Below are 13,579 nucleotides of genomic sequence, written 5' to 3'. Positions count from 1 at the left end.
AAAAGGCAATAAGGAAACAAAAAGGAGCAAAAGAGACTTAGAGTAAAGTGAAGCTCCCAGTAATTAAGAATGTAATGAAACATTTTCTCTTGTATTTTGTTGCTCCGAGCCGACAAACATTTTCTTTTGTCCGTTATTGTTCTGCGTAATATTAAGTCATTTTCTGCCGACTTTACGAGTCGTTGTTCCACCTTGACGAGCGTTCACGTCAACTTTCTGGAAGTCAGTTTTCTGAATACGCCGACGGCACAAGAATGCAGAACAAACGCCCCAAATGTTCAGAAAGCTCAGAATATATTTACCCGAAAAACCAAATGACCAGGACTGACCAAGGTGAAGGAGCTGAAGTTGGTTCCTGGTGGCCACGAGGTCTCAGACCTTCCTCCCTCGCTCCCTCGCTCCCTTCCTCCCTCCCTTCCTCCCTCCCTTCCTCCCTTTCCTCCCCTCCCTCCCTCCCTCCCTCCCTCCTTCCCTCCCTCCTTCCTTCCCCCCTTCCTTCCTTCCTCCCTCCCTCCCTCCTTCCCTCCCTCCTTCCTTCCTTCCTCCCTCCCTCCCTCCTTCCCTCCTTCCTTCCCTTCCTCCCTCCCTTCTTCCCTCCCTCCCTCCCTCCCTCCCTCCTTCCCCCCTTCCTTCCTCCCTCCCTCCCTCCTTCCCTCCTTCCCTTCCTCCCTCCCTTCCTTCCTTCCTCCTTCCCTCCCTTCCTTCCTTCCTCCTTTCCCTCCCTTCCTCCCTCCCTCCTTCCCTCCCTCCCTCCCTTGCTCTTCCTCACCATCGCGTGTCGAGGACCCTCCAGCCCGTTGAGCTCCATGTCTTCACTCTGTGTGTCAACACTCACACGTTCTATAGATCTATAGAGCTATAGATCTATAGATCTATAGAGAACATCTGAAGATCTATCTATAGATCTATAGATAGATCTATAGAGAACATCTGAAGTCGTCTCCCTGGAGACAGAAGTGTATTTCTGTGTTCTGGTGGTTGTGTAGATGTAGCTCATGGTGCTGTGCTTCCTCTCTTTGTGTGTTGAGATGGATTTATGGATAAAAACATGTCGTGAGTTGATATAAATGATTACACTCATCGACGCTCTGGACTTATTAGAGACGTGAACACGGGACACAAGAGCCAGAGAACTTCAAAATAAAACAGGAAACAAACTAAATACAAACCATAACTGTGACAGAAATAATGAGCAGATTGTTCACAATTACATTTTTACCAAAATCTGTTGCTAATACGTTTTACTTCTTAAGACAATCTACTGGTTGGACCTTTGTTTCACCGAGCAGCAGAAGCTTTTGTTGTTTCTTTTACATTGTAGGGATCATTTCTGGGTGATTATTATTAATATTTATCTCCACAATCATCATTTTTGTCTTTGTTTTACGCTCAATGTTTTGGTTTTAAAGCGTGAATTGAGATGAATTACAAAGGTTCAGATGTTTCTTCTGGTTTGTATTTTAACGAACGTTCAATGTGCTCGTTGAAATGTTTCAATTCACCGTGAGTGATGCCGGCGTTGGGCTCCACACAGCGGGACGTCATCGCTGCTCTTTGAAGGTTTATTCTGTGATTGTTCTGCTGCTCAACACCTCCAGTGAGTGGCTCTGGGTGCAAAGCATTATGGGTAAACTCTGACCCCCCCCCCCCCCCGGCGTGTCCTGTGTTTTGTTGTGATTGCAGAACACGTGACTTCTAACGCCAGCGATAGTGAAAGTAGCTACCGTAAGTGTGACCGTCAACGCTAACAAGCTAACCGCTAAACGTAACGAGCACGAGCCGCCGATTGGCCGATAACCGCATGACATCACGAGCGTCTGCACTGACGCTCCGGACTCGGCATGTCGAACTCAAAGAGTGACTTTAGAGTATTAACTAGTCGTTACTAATGAAAGTCCTTCACTCACCAGTAATCCTTTGTGTTGTTAACACTAAACACGTAACATGTCTTTAAAGACCAACGTCTTCTTCAAACGTAACCATAACTCTGATTATTATGACAAACAACGTTATCAACACCTTTCATACTTCATTGGTCACCAGATGAGGGGATTTGTTTTTGTCCTTAAAGGAACAGTGTGTACAAGAAATGGAATATAATACTAAGTAGGTGTATAGTCACCTGAAAATGAGAGTATTTGTATTTTTGTACATAAACATACAGAGTCCGCCATGTTTCTACAGAGGCCCAGAAGGGACAAACCAAACACTGACTCCAGAGAGAGACGTTCACGTTTTTTGGTTTCGTGGTTTTCCTCCGCGCTTAATAAACGGGAGAAGTTTCAGTTCTGCAATCTGCAATCTCACCTCTAGATGGCGCCAACTCGTACACACTGCACCTTTAAAACTTGTGACTTTAGGACTTTTGTGACTTGTTTTTATTTTTTATCTGTAAAACGGTAGACACATGTTTTCATCTCTGAGATGTAGTACAGCAAAAAGTAAATATTATTGTGGTTACTTTCAAACGCAGCTCCTTTGTCCTGATTCTGTAAAAGGCTCCTGAACACACCTTTATTTTCAACCCGTCGCCGTCAGCTTTTTATTCAGTGAAAATCAGCAGAAATGAATCTGAATATTCAGATGAGATCAGTGTTTTTGTTTAGAAACACAGCGATGATGTCACAGATTGAGTCATTGCTCCTCTTCCTCCTCCCCCTCTCCCTCCTGTTCCTCCTCCTCTCCTAACGTTCTCTCTCTTTGTTGTCAGGTGGGCAGGAGGAGTTGGTTCTTTCCTACGAACCCGTCGCTCAGCAGGAAGGTAGGAGACAGAACCACCTGAACTCACCTCATTATTGCTGTTATTATTATTATTATTATTGTTATTCTGAAGACGATTTGTTGTTTGTTTGACGAGATGTTCGTGTTCACAAAGTAAAAACAACAAAACTACTTCATGCATTCAGATTCAAAGTTTTAACTGAATTATGTCCAAAGATACAAATGAGTCACATGACATGATCTTTAGTCGTTTTGCAATCAGAAAACACAGAAAACGGAACATTTTTAAAATTCATCCAAAAATTATTTTTAAAGTTTTTTTGCAGATGTTTTAGATTGAGTCCTTGAACAAAGACGTTTATTTGCGTTTGAGTTAAAATGTCTTTTTTTCACCAGATAATCGTTTTGTCATTAAATTTTTTTAATTTTTTAATTTCACATCAGATGTAATCTTTGAACTTGTATGAAGACGTTTATACTTTATTCTGGTCTTTTTTCTTCATGTTTGACGACGTCGTCAATGACGTCGTCCTCCATCGATCAGATTCATCATTTTTTATTGTATTCAGATTCCAGCTTTAATCACGTAGATGTAGAGTTCAAAAAGGAAGTCTCTGATCACTTCCTGTCTCCGTCCTCTCCGACAGTGAGCTACACCCGTCCCGTCATCGTCCTCGGCCCCATGAAGGACCGGATCAACGACGACCTCATCTCAGAGTTCCCCGACAAATTCGGCTCCTGCGTTCCTCGTAAGTCCTCGTAGATAAGACCGAGAACCCGTCGACTCCTAGCGGGACGTGTTCAGGTGAACCTCTTCCTCCTCTTCCTCCTCTTCCTCAGATACGACCCGGCCCAAGCGGGACTACGAGGTGGACGCCAGAGACTATCACTTCGTGGTGTCCAGAGAGCAGATGGAGAAGGACATCCAGGACCACAAGTTCATCGAGGCGGGGCAGTACAACAACCACCTGTACGGGACCAGCGTGCAGTCGGTCCGAGAGGTGGCCGAGAAGGTACCGAATCAGACACCCCGTGATCCAGATACCTGTGATCCAGATACCTGTGATCCAGATACCTGTGATCCAGATACCTGTGATCCAGATACCTGTGATCCAGATACCTGTGATCCAGATACCTGTGATCCAGATACCTGTGATCCAGATACCTGTGATCCAGATACCTGTGATCCAGATACCTGTGATCCAGATACCTGTGATCCAGATACCTGTGATCCAGACACCACATAGTTTATTTTATTTTATTTATTTTGCACAATTGAAACAATAAAATAATAACAAACAAACATAACATGAATAAAATCACAGAGCAGGAAGAGGCAATCACCATGTTTATCTTTTCACGCTCGTATCTTCTGATCTTGATCTGTATTATGAGCTCACGTGTGTTTATATATTAACCTTATTTTTTATAAATGAGCTTCAGTCAAACGTTGATGTTTACATTTGTTTTCAGCAAATTACAGTTTGTTTTGTGTGATTCATCACAGAAACACTGGATGCTGATGGAAGTGTTTCCTTCTTCTTCTGTGGTTTTCAGGGTAAACACTGTATCCTGGACGTGTCGGGGAACGCCATCAAGAGACTCCAGCTGACTCAGCTTCATCCCATCGCCGTCTTCATCAAACCCAAATCTGTAGAGAACATCATGTGAGTCTCACCTCCACAAGAGATGATTGTTTTAGTTCTTTGCTCCCCCTCCTCCTCCTGCTCCTCCCCCTCCTCCTCCTGCTCCTCCTCCTGCTCCTCCTCCTGCCGCTCCTCCTCCTGCTCCTCCCCCTCCTCCTCCTCCTCCTCCTGCTCCTCCTCCTGCTCCTCCCCCTCCTCCTGCTCCTGCTCCTCCCCCCTCCTCCTCCTCCTGCTCCTCCTGCTCCTCCCCCTCCTCCTCCTGCTCCTCCTGCCGCTCCCCCTGCTCCTCCTGCTCCTCCTGCCGCTCCTCCTCCTGCTCCTACCCCTCTTCCTCCTGCTCCTCCTCCTGCTCCTCCTCCTCCTGCTCCTCCTCCTGCTCCTCCTCCTGCCGCTCCTCCTCCTGCTCCTCCCCCTCCTCCTCCTCCTCCTCCTGCTCCTCCTCCTGCTCCTCCCCCTGCTCCTCATCCTCCTCCTCCTCCTGCTCCTCCTCCTCCCCCTCCTCCTGCTCCTCCCCCTCCTCCTCATCCTGCTCCTCCCCCTCCTCCTGCTCCTCCTGCTCCTCCCCCTCCTCCTCCTCCTCCTGCTCCTCCTGCTCCTCCTCCTCCTCCTGCTCCTCCCCCTCCTCCTGCTCCTCCTCCCCCTCCTCCTCCTCCTGCTCCTCCCCCTCCTCCTGCTCCTCCCCCTCCTCCTGCTCCTCCCCCTCCTCCTCCTCCTGCTCCTCCCCCTCCTCCTCATCCTGCTCCTCCCCCTCCTCCTGCTCCTCCTCCCACTCCTCCTCATCCTGCTCCTCCCCCTCCTCCTCCCACTCCTCCCCCTCCTCCTCCTGCTCCTCCTCCTCCTCATGCTCCTCCCCCTCCTCCTGCTCCTCCCCCTCCTCCTGCTCCTGCTCCTCCCCCTCCTCCTCATCCTGCCCCTCCCCCTCCTCCCGCTCCTCCTGCTCCTCCCCCTCCTCCTCCTGCTCCTCCTGCCGCTCCTCCTCCTGCTCCTCCCCCTCCTCCTGCTCCTCCCCCTCCTCCTGCTCCTCCCCCTCCTCCTCCTCCTGCTCCTCCCCCTCCTCCTGCTCCTCCCCCTCCTCCTGCTCCTCCCCCTCCTCCTGCTCCTCCCCCTCCTCCTCCTCCTGCTCCTCCCCCTCCTCCTCATCCTGCTCCTCCCCCTCCTCCTGCTCCTCCTCCCACTCCTCCTCATCCTGCTCCTCCCCCTCCTCCTCCCACTCCTCCCCCTCCTCCTCCTGCTCCTCCTCCTCCTCATGCTCCTCCCCCTCCTCCTGCTCCTGCTCCTCCCCCTCCTCCTGCTCCTGCTCCTCCCCCTCCTCCTCATCCTGCCCCTCCCCCTCCTCCCGCTCCTCCTGCTCCTCCCCCTCCTCCTCCTGCTCCTCCTGCCGCTCCTCCTCCTGCTCCTCCCCCTCCTCCTCCTCCTCCCCCTCATCCTGCTCCTCCCCCTCCTCCTCATCCTGCTCCTCCCCCTCCTCCTGCTCCTCCCCCTCCTGCTCCTCCCCCTCCTCCTGCTCCTCCTCCTCCTCCTGCTCCTCCTCCTCATCCTGCTCCTCCCCCTCCTCCTGCTCCTCCTCCCCCTCCTCCTCCTCCTGCTCCTCCCCCTCCTCCTGCTCCTCCCCCTCCTCCTGCTCCTCCCCCTCCTCCTCCTCCTGCTCCTCCCCCTCCTCCTCATCCTGCTCCTCCCCCCCCCTCCCTCCTGCTCCTCCTCCCACTCCTCCTCATCCTGCTCCTCCCCCTCCTCCTCCCACTCCTCCCCCTCCTCCTCCTGCTCCTCCTCCTCCTCATGCTCCTCCCCCTCCTCCTGCTCCTGCTCCTCCCCCTCCTCCTGCTCCTGCTCCTCCCCCTCCTCCTGCTCCTGCTCCTCCCCCTGCTCCTGCTCCTCCCCCTCCTCCTCATCCTGCCCCTCCCCCTCCTCCCGCTCCTCCTGCTCCTCCCCCTCCTCCTCCTGCTCCTCCTGCCGCTCCTCCTCCTGCTCCTCCCCCTCCTCCTGCTCCTCCCCCTCCTCCTCATCCTGCTCCTCCTCCTCCCCCTCCTCCTCCTCCTGCTCCTCCCCCTCCTCCTGCTCCTCCCCCTCCTCCTCATCCTGCTCCTCCCCCTCCTCCTGCTCCTCCCCCTCCTCCTCCTCCTGCTCCTCCCCCTCCTCCTCATCCTGCTCCTCCCCCTCCTCCTGCTCCTCCTCCCACTCCTCCTCCTCCTGCTCCTCCCCCTCCTCCTTATCCTGCTCCTCCCCCTCCTCCTCATCCTGCTCCTCATCCTCAGTGAGCTCTGTGTGACGTTGTTTCTCCTTCAGGGAGATGAACAAGCGTCTTACGGAGGAGCAGGGCAGGAGAACCTTGGACCGAGCCACGAAGCTGGAGCAGGAGTTCACGGAGCATTTCACAGGTGAGCTGGCTCCGCCCCCTTTCTGTTTCTCATCATTACAAGGAAACGCAGATTTCACGAGCTCGTCTTTATTCAACGATGACAACGGTCCCAATAATGCTGACTCTGCTTCCTGCCTTCCAGCCATCGTTCAGGGCGACACTCTGGAGGAGATCTACGACCAGGTGAAGCAGATCATCGAGGAGCAGTCGGGTCCGTTCATCTGGGTTCAGTCCAAGGAGAAGTTATGAGGATCAAAACTCTGCTTTTATTTTGAAAGGATACTCGTCCTGACACACCGACCGACCGGAGAGTTTTATTTTATAGTTTCTTGTTGTTTTGGGCCTGAATAAGACTCATTGTTGGGTTTCCTGACCAGCAGAGTCACGCACACAGGAAGTACGATGACATCACACGCAACACGGTACAGCTCCTTAATGTTTAAGGGAGGAGGAGGAGAGAAGAAGAGGAGGAGAGAGAAGGATTCATCTTTCTGTTTCCGTCTGAAGGAAGCAGAGACAGAAAAGAACTTTGCACGTTTGAGCTTCAGCATTCTGTTAATAAGCCGTTTATTTCCCATCAGCCCCTTCAGCCTCTGACCTCACCGCTCTTCTTCTTCTGCTCTCAACTTCATCGTTTTCTCTTCTTCTCCTCTTTCTCCCCCCTCCTCTTCTTTCTTCTTCCTCCTCCGCGAGGGGGCTGTGGAGGGTTTTAAAGCGGTGATGAAGAATCTCTCTTCACTTCATCGAGTGTGATTTTATTCTGCTGAACATTGTGACACATTTCTTCTGTCCCCGTCTGATGAGGTCAAAGGTCACAGAGTTCACTCTGGAAACGTTTCCTTCAAAGGATATTTCAGCTTTTTATTTTACTTTGAATAAAATATTAAATCACTTTTTAAATAACAAAACAACACATGAGCTCATAATTATATTATTATATTAACAGGAATCAATATAAATATATAAATAAACAAAAGAAAATCACAACTCTGAGGAAATTATTGTCAATAAAACTCAAAAATATGATTTGATGTGAGAAAATGCTAAATTACTGGAAAACAAACGATAATTTGAAAAACTCATAATCACAAGAAATTCATAATTTTATTTTAATGATAGAAAATGTATTGATCTCATAGTTAGAAAATAATTGTGAAAGATAATCAATATAAATATATATAATAATTCAAGAGTATTGCGAATCAAATGTTAAATTGCTGGAAAAATATATATTTTCAAAATTACAAAAGAAAGCTGTCAAAATAAACAATGATTTAAAGAATACTTCAGAAAAAACTACTTTGTAATTATAATTATTATAAGTATGATCTCTTTTGTGGAATTTAGATCTTTTAATTATAAATAAATCTCAGATCTTTATTTTTAACACATTAAATATGATCAAATGTATAATCGACTCATGAGGTTGTTTCTCATAATTCAAACTTTTATTTTTATTTGTCTTTATTTGAAATAAAGACAGAACGACTTGAGATGTTTCACAGCAACGACGCTGATTTTAAACCTGATATTTTATCATCTTCATCATGTGATCACGTGATGGTCTGTGGAGCTCCGCCTCCTCCAGGTGTCTGCAGGTGTGTCCCAAACAGCAGGTTCTTATTGTACTCTGACAGATATTTAACCCTCGGTAAACTGCCTATTTTGTGATAATAAAAGTCTATATTGAACTTTACTTAAGCACTACTACTACGGGAATTATTTTCTTTGCTTTGTTAATCATATATGAATAGAAAGGTATGAAGATATTTCAATATGAATATATATTTTTTTCTTTTTTGTTGATCACCTCTGTCTTTTCATTTTCTTTTTTAAGCATAATAAAAACTTAACAAGAAAACAGGAAGTGCTCTTCTTCTTCTTCTTCTACTTCAAAATAACATGTATATACAGTAGCGATGCCTCTAGTGGACCCCGAGAGAATGACGTTTATCATCGCTATATTGGCAGTGATGCCTCTAGTGCAGGGGTTCTTAACCTTTTTGACCTCGGGCCCAACTTTTCAAGTACAAAGTGTCCCGGGGCCCACTCTGACTATATGCATCAAAAGTGTCAGACAACCTGCAGGTCATACAGAAACAGAGCAGTGGGCCTTTGGAGTCAGTAAAAATTTAAGATTTTTGTCCGCGTAAAGTAAAAAGGTATCTTTCACTATAAATAACTGCCGGTGGCTGTATCTGTACAGGTAAAGGACAGTATAGGGCTGTAACTACACTATCAGTGAACAACTGCCTCAAATCTGAAGAAGATTGGACAAAGTATGACCATTCTACAGAGTTTCTTCATGAAGAGATCCAGGCGGAGCTCTAAAAGGACATTTGGAGACCCAAATGGACACATGGTACCCACATGATATTCTGACACACTAAAGGTGTTTCTCCCTTTATATTGTGATTTTATATTATTTTACTTTTATTTTTAGCCTTTGCAAATTGCAAAAACTATGTATATATGGTGGAAGACATGGTGTGTGGGTAGCGGACTTGCTGTGCTTAATGGCTGCGACCGAGCGCACGAACGAGAATGAGAATAGCTCAGTTATGCAAACGTTGGTTTGACGGCTTACGGAAGAGGAGGATAAGGTTTGTACTATAAGTACTAGCGTTTTCTGAAGGAAGTAGCTCCATGGTAACATCCGCTAGCACGTTGTCGGGTCTGTAATGTGTCTTTTTCCGTCGAAATGCTGCAAGATACGACTTGCAGCGGTTATGGCGACATTGGACAGTGTGTGTGTGGGCTCCTTTTGTGGAGAAACTATAAGAAATGAAAGAAAATCGATGATTTCATTGCAAAGATGAGGATTTTGGGCATGCTGGGATACCAAACACGGACATGTTTTGTGACGTATTTGCGCAAACAAGCCGTAGGAACGGAAGGGGAGGGGATCGAGGATGCCGGTGTTGAACAGGCAAAACCCTTGTTCAATAAATGAGATGATAGAATGTGATGATCACAAAGACATTTATTATCATGTGTATGTAAACCTGCATACACAACAAGAAGCCCAACAGACTTTCCCACGAGCGTTGGATGTTTCGTCGCTACGTGTCGCTTTATTTCTGAAGGCTTCAGAGCTTCGTTTGATAGCATTAGCTCACATTCCACACACTGAGCCCTCGGCTCTGCCTCGTTGCCTCCGTTCACAAAGCCGTACTTAAGAAAGTCAGGGTTGTACTTGCGCACACATTTAGACTTTTGGGGGGTATGGCACCACTGTCGTCTTCATTGTTTCTTTTTAATAACTTATCCATGACTTTCGCTACAGGCTAGCGGCTAGCTGAGTGTCTTCTTCTGCTTATTGCAGCTTGTTAAACAACTGACTGACGCATTACCGCCACCTGGTGGTGGGAAGCTGTATTGTAACTGAGCGTCTCATGGATAACAGTGATATCTCTGGTGTCTTCAATTGATAACCTATGCCCTATCATGCCCTATCATGGGCCGCGGCCTAGTGGACAACGGGAGAATGACGTGTATTATATATAAAATAATGCCTGACTTTATACCGTTAAATTTGTGGGATTATTAAGTTTATGAAAGGAGCTGAGGTATTCATTGTTCATCAACACAAATGCAAAACAATGTAAAGTAATTCAACTGTAATCCAACCAATAGTTTCCATGGAGAGGACAAAATGAGAGCAGACTCAGACTCTCTGGCAGCTTTTATTCTCAAGGTGTGACAGCAGACAGGTGACCCTGATGCTACAGGTGAGTTCAGTAGATCAGCAACAAGGAGACAACGTGGAGGAATAAATAAAAAAACACAAAAGAACTCGTCAGGTAAACAAAACAATAAAACTTAACAAGAATCAACTTCGGCCTCGACAACAACAAACAGAAGATTCAAATAAAAACAATAAAAAACATTGTTAGAAAACTCGAGTGCGTTTGAGTTTTTAGTTTGTTTCTTCCTCACTGTGCTTCTATGTACACACACACACTCTGTACACTCAACAGATCAAACCTTCAGTATTTACACTCGTATTTATAGACTCTCTCTCTCTGAAGTCTGCAGGGCTGCAGCTTTAAAGAGTTTAAGCCCCGCCTCTCTTGTTTTCGCTTCGGCCGGCCAATCAGCAGCTGCTGTTCTTGAACTCTCCGTTCTCAGTGATGGACAGTTTGGTGGGGTTGGTGGGTGACAGGCCGTTGCGGAGGTTCGGTGCGCTGTAGCGCTCCTTCACCTGCGTCAGCGCCGCCATCAGCCGCGAGTTCGCCGCGTCCAGCGAGTCGATGCGCTTCTCCTGATCGGATAGAAGAAGAAACAATCGATCACAAAACAATCACCTGACCTCTGACAGCCAGATATCATCCATTAGAAACACGAAATCACACCTTTACTTTGAAAAGATAAAAAATATTTCAAAAGCTTTGATCAGCAAATTAATTTCAGAAGATTTAGTTTTAAACATAATAACAAACCTTTTAAAGATAAATGATGCTTGAGGGATTTTAATACAGATTTATTCACGTTTTACAAGCTTAATGAATGACTAAATTAATAAGCTGTAATATATTTAGGGGTTTGAAAGTATCCCTGAAACTTCTTAATTATTATATATTAAACGCATCAAATGTTGTAATTAAAGGACTTTCATGTTTTTAACACATTTCCAAAATGCCACATTATTACATTTATCCTCATAAAATACATTTTTAACGACATTAATGACTATTACATCACTGTGTAAACTAACATAAATAATAATTAAAACATTTGCAGGAGAGTAGTTATATTCTCGTTCATATTTACGGTATTTAATGGAAACAATGATTTGTATTGATGTAAAATACATCATTACAGGTAACTTACATCTGTGTGTGAAGGATTATGAAAGAGGTTAAAGATTAGTGTAAAGTAATTATTTCATCGTCACCTAAGTTGATATTTAATATATTAATAAAATGATTTCTTTGCTGATCAGTTTGCAAAGAGTAAGATAATGAATGGAATATACTGTAATGAGGATTAAAAACTACTTTACAGGAAGTAAACGTGTTTATGAATGAACGAGTTTAAAGCATCATTTACATGATTTAACATCGTTAAAACTCACCAAAGTTATCCCTGAATGTGTTGTAAGATATAAAGTCAGAGACGGACTTCATGTTATTTAAACTGTGCAGACAGTAAACGTTCACTAAACATGAATTACATTGTTAGAAACATTGAGATCATCATTAGATCATTAGATCTTCATTAGATCAGCATTAGATCATCATTAGATCATTAGATCATCATTAGATCATCATTAGATCATTAGATCATCATTAGATCATCATTAGATCATCATTAGATCATCATTAGATCATCATTAGATCATTAGATCATCATTAGATCATTAGATCATCATTAGATCATTAGATCATCATTAGATCATTAGATCATCATTAGATCATTAGATCATCATTAGATCATCATTAGATCATCATTAGATCATCATTAGATCTTCTCAAGGTGAAAATAAAACAAACAAATCCAGCAAAACGTTTGAGGTGAACAGCAGAACATGTAGAACATATAAACGGCCCAAAAGAAAGAAAGAAAGAAAGAGAAAGAGAGAAAGAGAGAGAGAAAGAAAGAGAAAGAGAGAAAGAAAGAGAATGTGAGATCAAAGCTCTGCTGCAGTTTTTCAGCAGGAAGTCAAACCTCTGATCTTTGATCCACCTGCTCAGAAACTGAGACCATCAGGACCTGAGAGGACCCGGGGGGGGGGGGGGGGGGGGGGCAGCCAAACAGAAATGAAACCAGCTCAGAGCGCCACAAACCAAAACACAGCAGACGAGTCCGTGTGAATCCAGAGACCAGATGACGACCTCGTGAGTATTATTGACTTTAAATGAACGGCGTAACTAAGAGTGAATTATAAAGGTGCTAAATACAATAATCAGAGCATTTCTATCATCATGTCTCGGCTAGCAGCTAACGGGGCTAGCAGTGCAAAACACAGCTAACAGTGCAGAGAGAACTAACAGAGCTAACAGTGCTAACAGTGCAGAGAGAGCTAACAGTGCTAACAGTGCCGAGAGAGCTAACAGAGCTAACAGTGCGAACAGTGCAGACAGTGCTAACAGAGCTAACAGTGCAGAGAGAGCTAACAGAGCTAACAGAGCTAACAGTGCAGAGAGCGCTAACAGAGCTAACAGTGCTAACAGTGCAGAGAGAGCTAACAGTGCTAACAGTGCAGAGAGAGCTAACAGAGCTAACAGTGCTAACAGTGCGGACAGTGCAGACAGTGCAGACAGTGCTAACAGTGCGGACAGTGCAGACAGTGCTAACAGAGCTAACAGTGCAGAGAGACCTAACAGAGCTAACATTGCTCACAGAGCTAACAGAGCTAACAGTGCAGAGAGCTAACAGAGCTAACAGTGCAGAGAGAGCTAACAGAGCTAACACTGCTAACAGTGCAGAGAGAGCTAACAGAGCTAACAGTGCGGACAGTGCAGAGAGAGCTAACAGAGCTAACAGAGCTAACAGTGCAGAGAGAGCTAACAGAGCTAACAGTGCTAACAGTGCGGACAGTGCGGACAGTGCTAACAGAGCTAACAGTGCAGAGAGACCTAACAGAGCTAACATTCCTAACAGAGCTCACAGAGCTAACAGTGCTAACAGAGCTAACAGTGCAGAGAGAGCTAACAGTGCTAACAGTGCAGAGAGAGCTAACAGTGCTAACAGTGCAGAGATAGCTAACAGTGCTAACAGTGCAGAGAGAGCTAACAGAGCAAACAGTGCGGACAGTGCTAACAGTGTGGACAGTGCAGACAGTGCTAACAGAGCTAACAGTGCAGAGAGACCTAACAGAGCTAACATTGCTCACAGAGCTAACAGAGCTAAC

The 13,579-nt window shown here is 45.8% G+C and overlaps 2 protein-coding genes across 18 annotated transcripts in view; one reads left to right on the top strand and one right to left on the bottom strand.

The window, feature by feature from the left end:
- Positions 1-8,571, top strand: part of dlg1b (discs large MAGUK scaffold protein 1b) — a 60,204-nt gene extending 51,633 nt beyond the window's left edge. For 8 of the 9 annotated variants that reach the window (XM_079285163.1, XM_079285164.1, XM_079285161.1 and 5 more), the window contains 7 exons: positions 1,684-1,725; positions 2,711-2,761; positions 3,369-3,470; positions 3,562-3,734; positions 4,279-4,388; positions 6,651-6,742; positions 6,866-8,571. In XM_079285163.1, the coding sequence (XP_079141289.1) occupies positions 1,684-1,725; positions 2,711-2,761; positions 3,369-3,470; positions 3,562-3,734; positions 4,279-4,388; positions 6,651-6,742; positions 6,866-6,972 (677 nt within the window). In that variant the 3' untranslated portion in view covers positions 6,973-8,571. The remainder of the gene's footprint in view (positions 1-1,683; positions 1,726-2,710; positions 2,762-3,368; positions 3,471-3,561; positions 3,735-4,278; positions 4,389-6,650; positions 6,743-6,865) is intronic. The other variant, XM_079285166.1, reaches the window with a different exon arrangement.
- Positions 8,572-10,245: 1,674 nt separating this feature from the next.
- The window catches only part of rasal2 (RAS protein activator like 2), a 67,621-nt gene continuing 64,287 nt past the window's right edge, over positions 10,246-13,579 (bottom strand). For all 9 annotated transcript variants that reach the window (XM_079285149.1, XM_079285148.1, XM_079285151.1 and 6 more), the window contains one exon: positions 10,246-10,987. In XM_079285149.1, the coding sequence (XP_079141275.1) occupies positions 10,851-10,987 (137 nt within the window). In that variant the 3' untranslated portion in view covers positions 10,246-10,850. The remainder of the gene's footprint in view (positions 10,988-13,579) is intronic.

The sequence above is a fragment of the Melanostigma gelatinosum genome (genome assembly GCF_949748355.1).
Source record: "Melanostigma gelatinosum genome assembly, chromosome: 15".
NCBI lineage: Eukaryota > Metazoa > Chordata > Actinopteri > Perciformes > Zoarcidae > Melanostigma > Melanostigma gelatinosum.
Note: the sequence above shows the minus strand (reverse complement) of the source record. Positions and strands in the feature narration are given on the sequence as shown.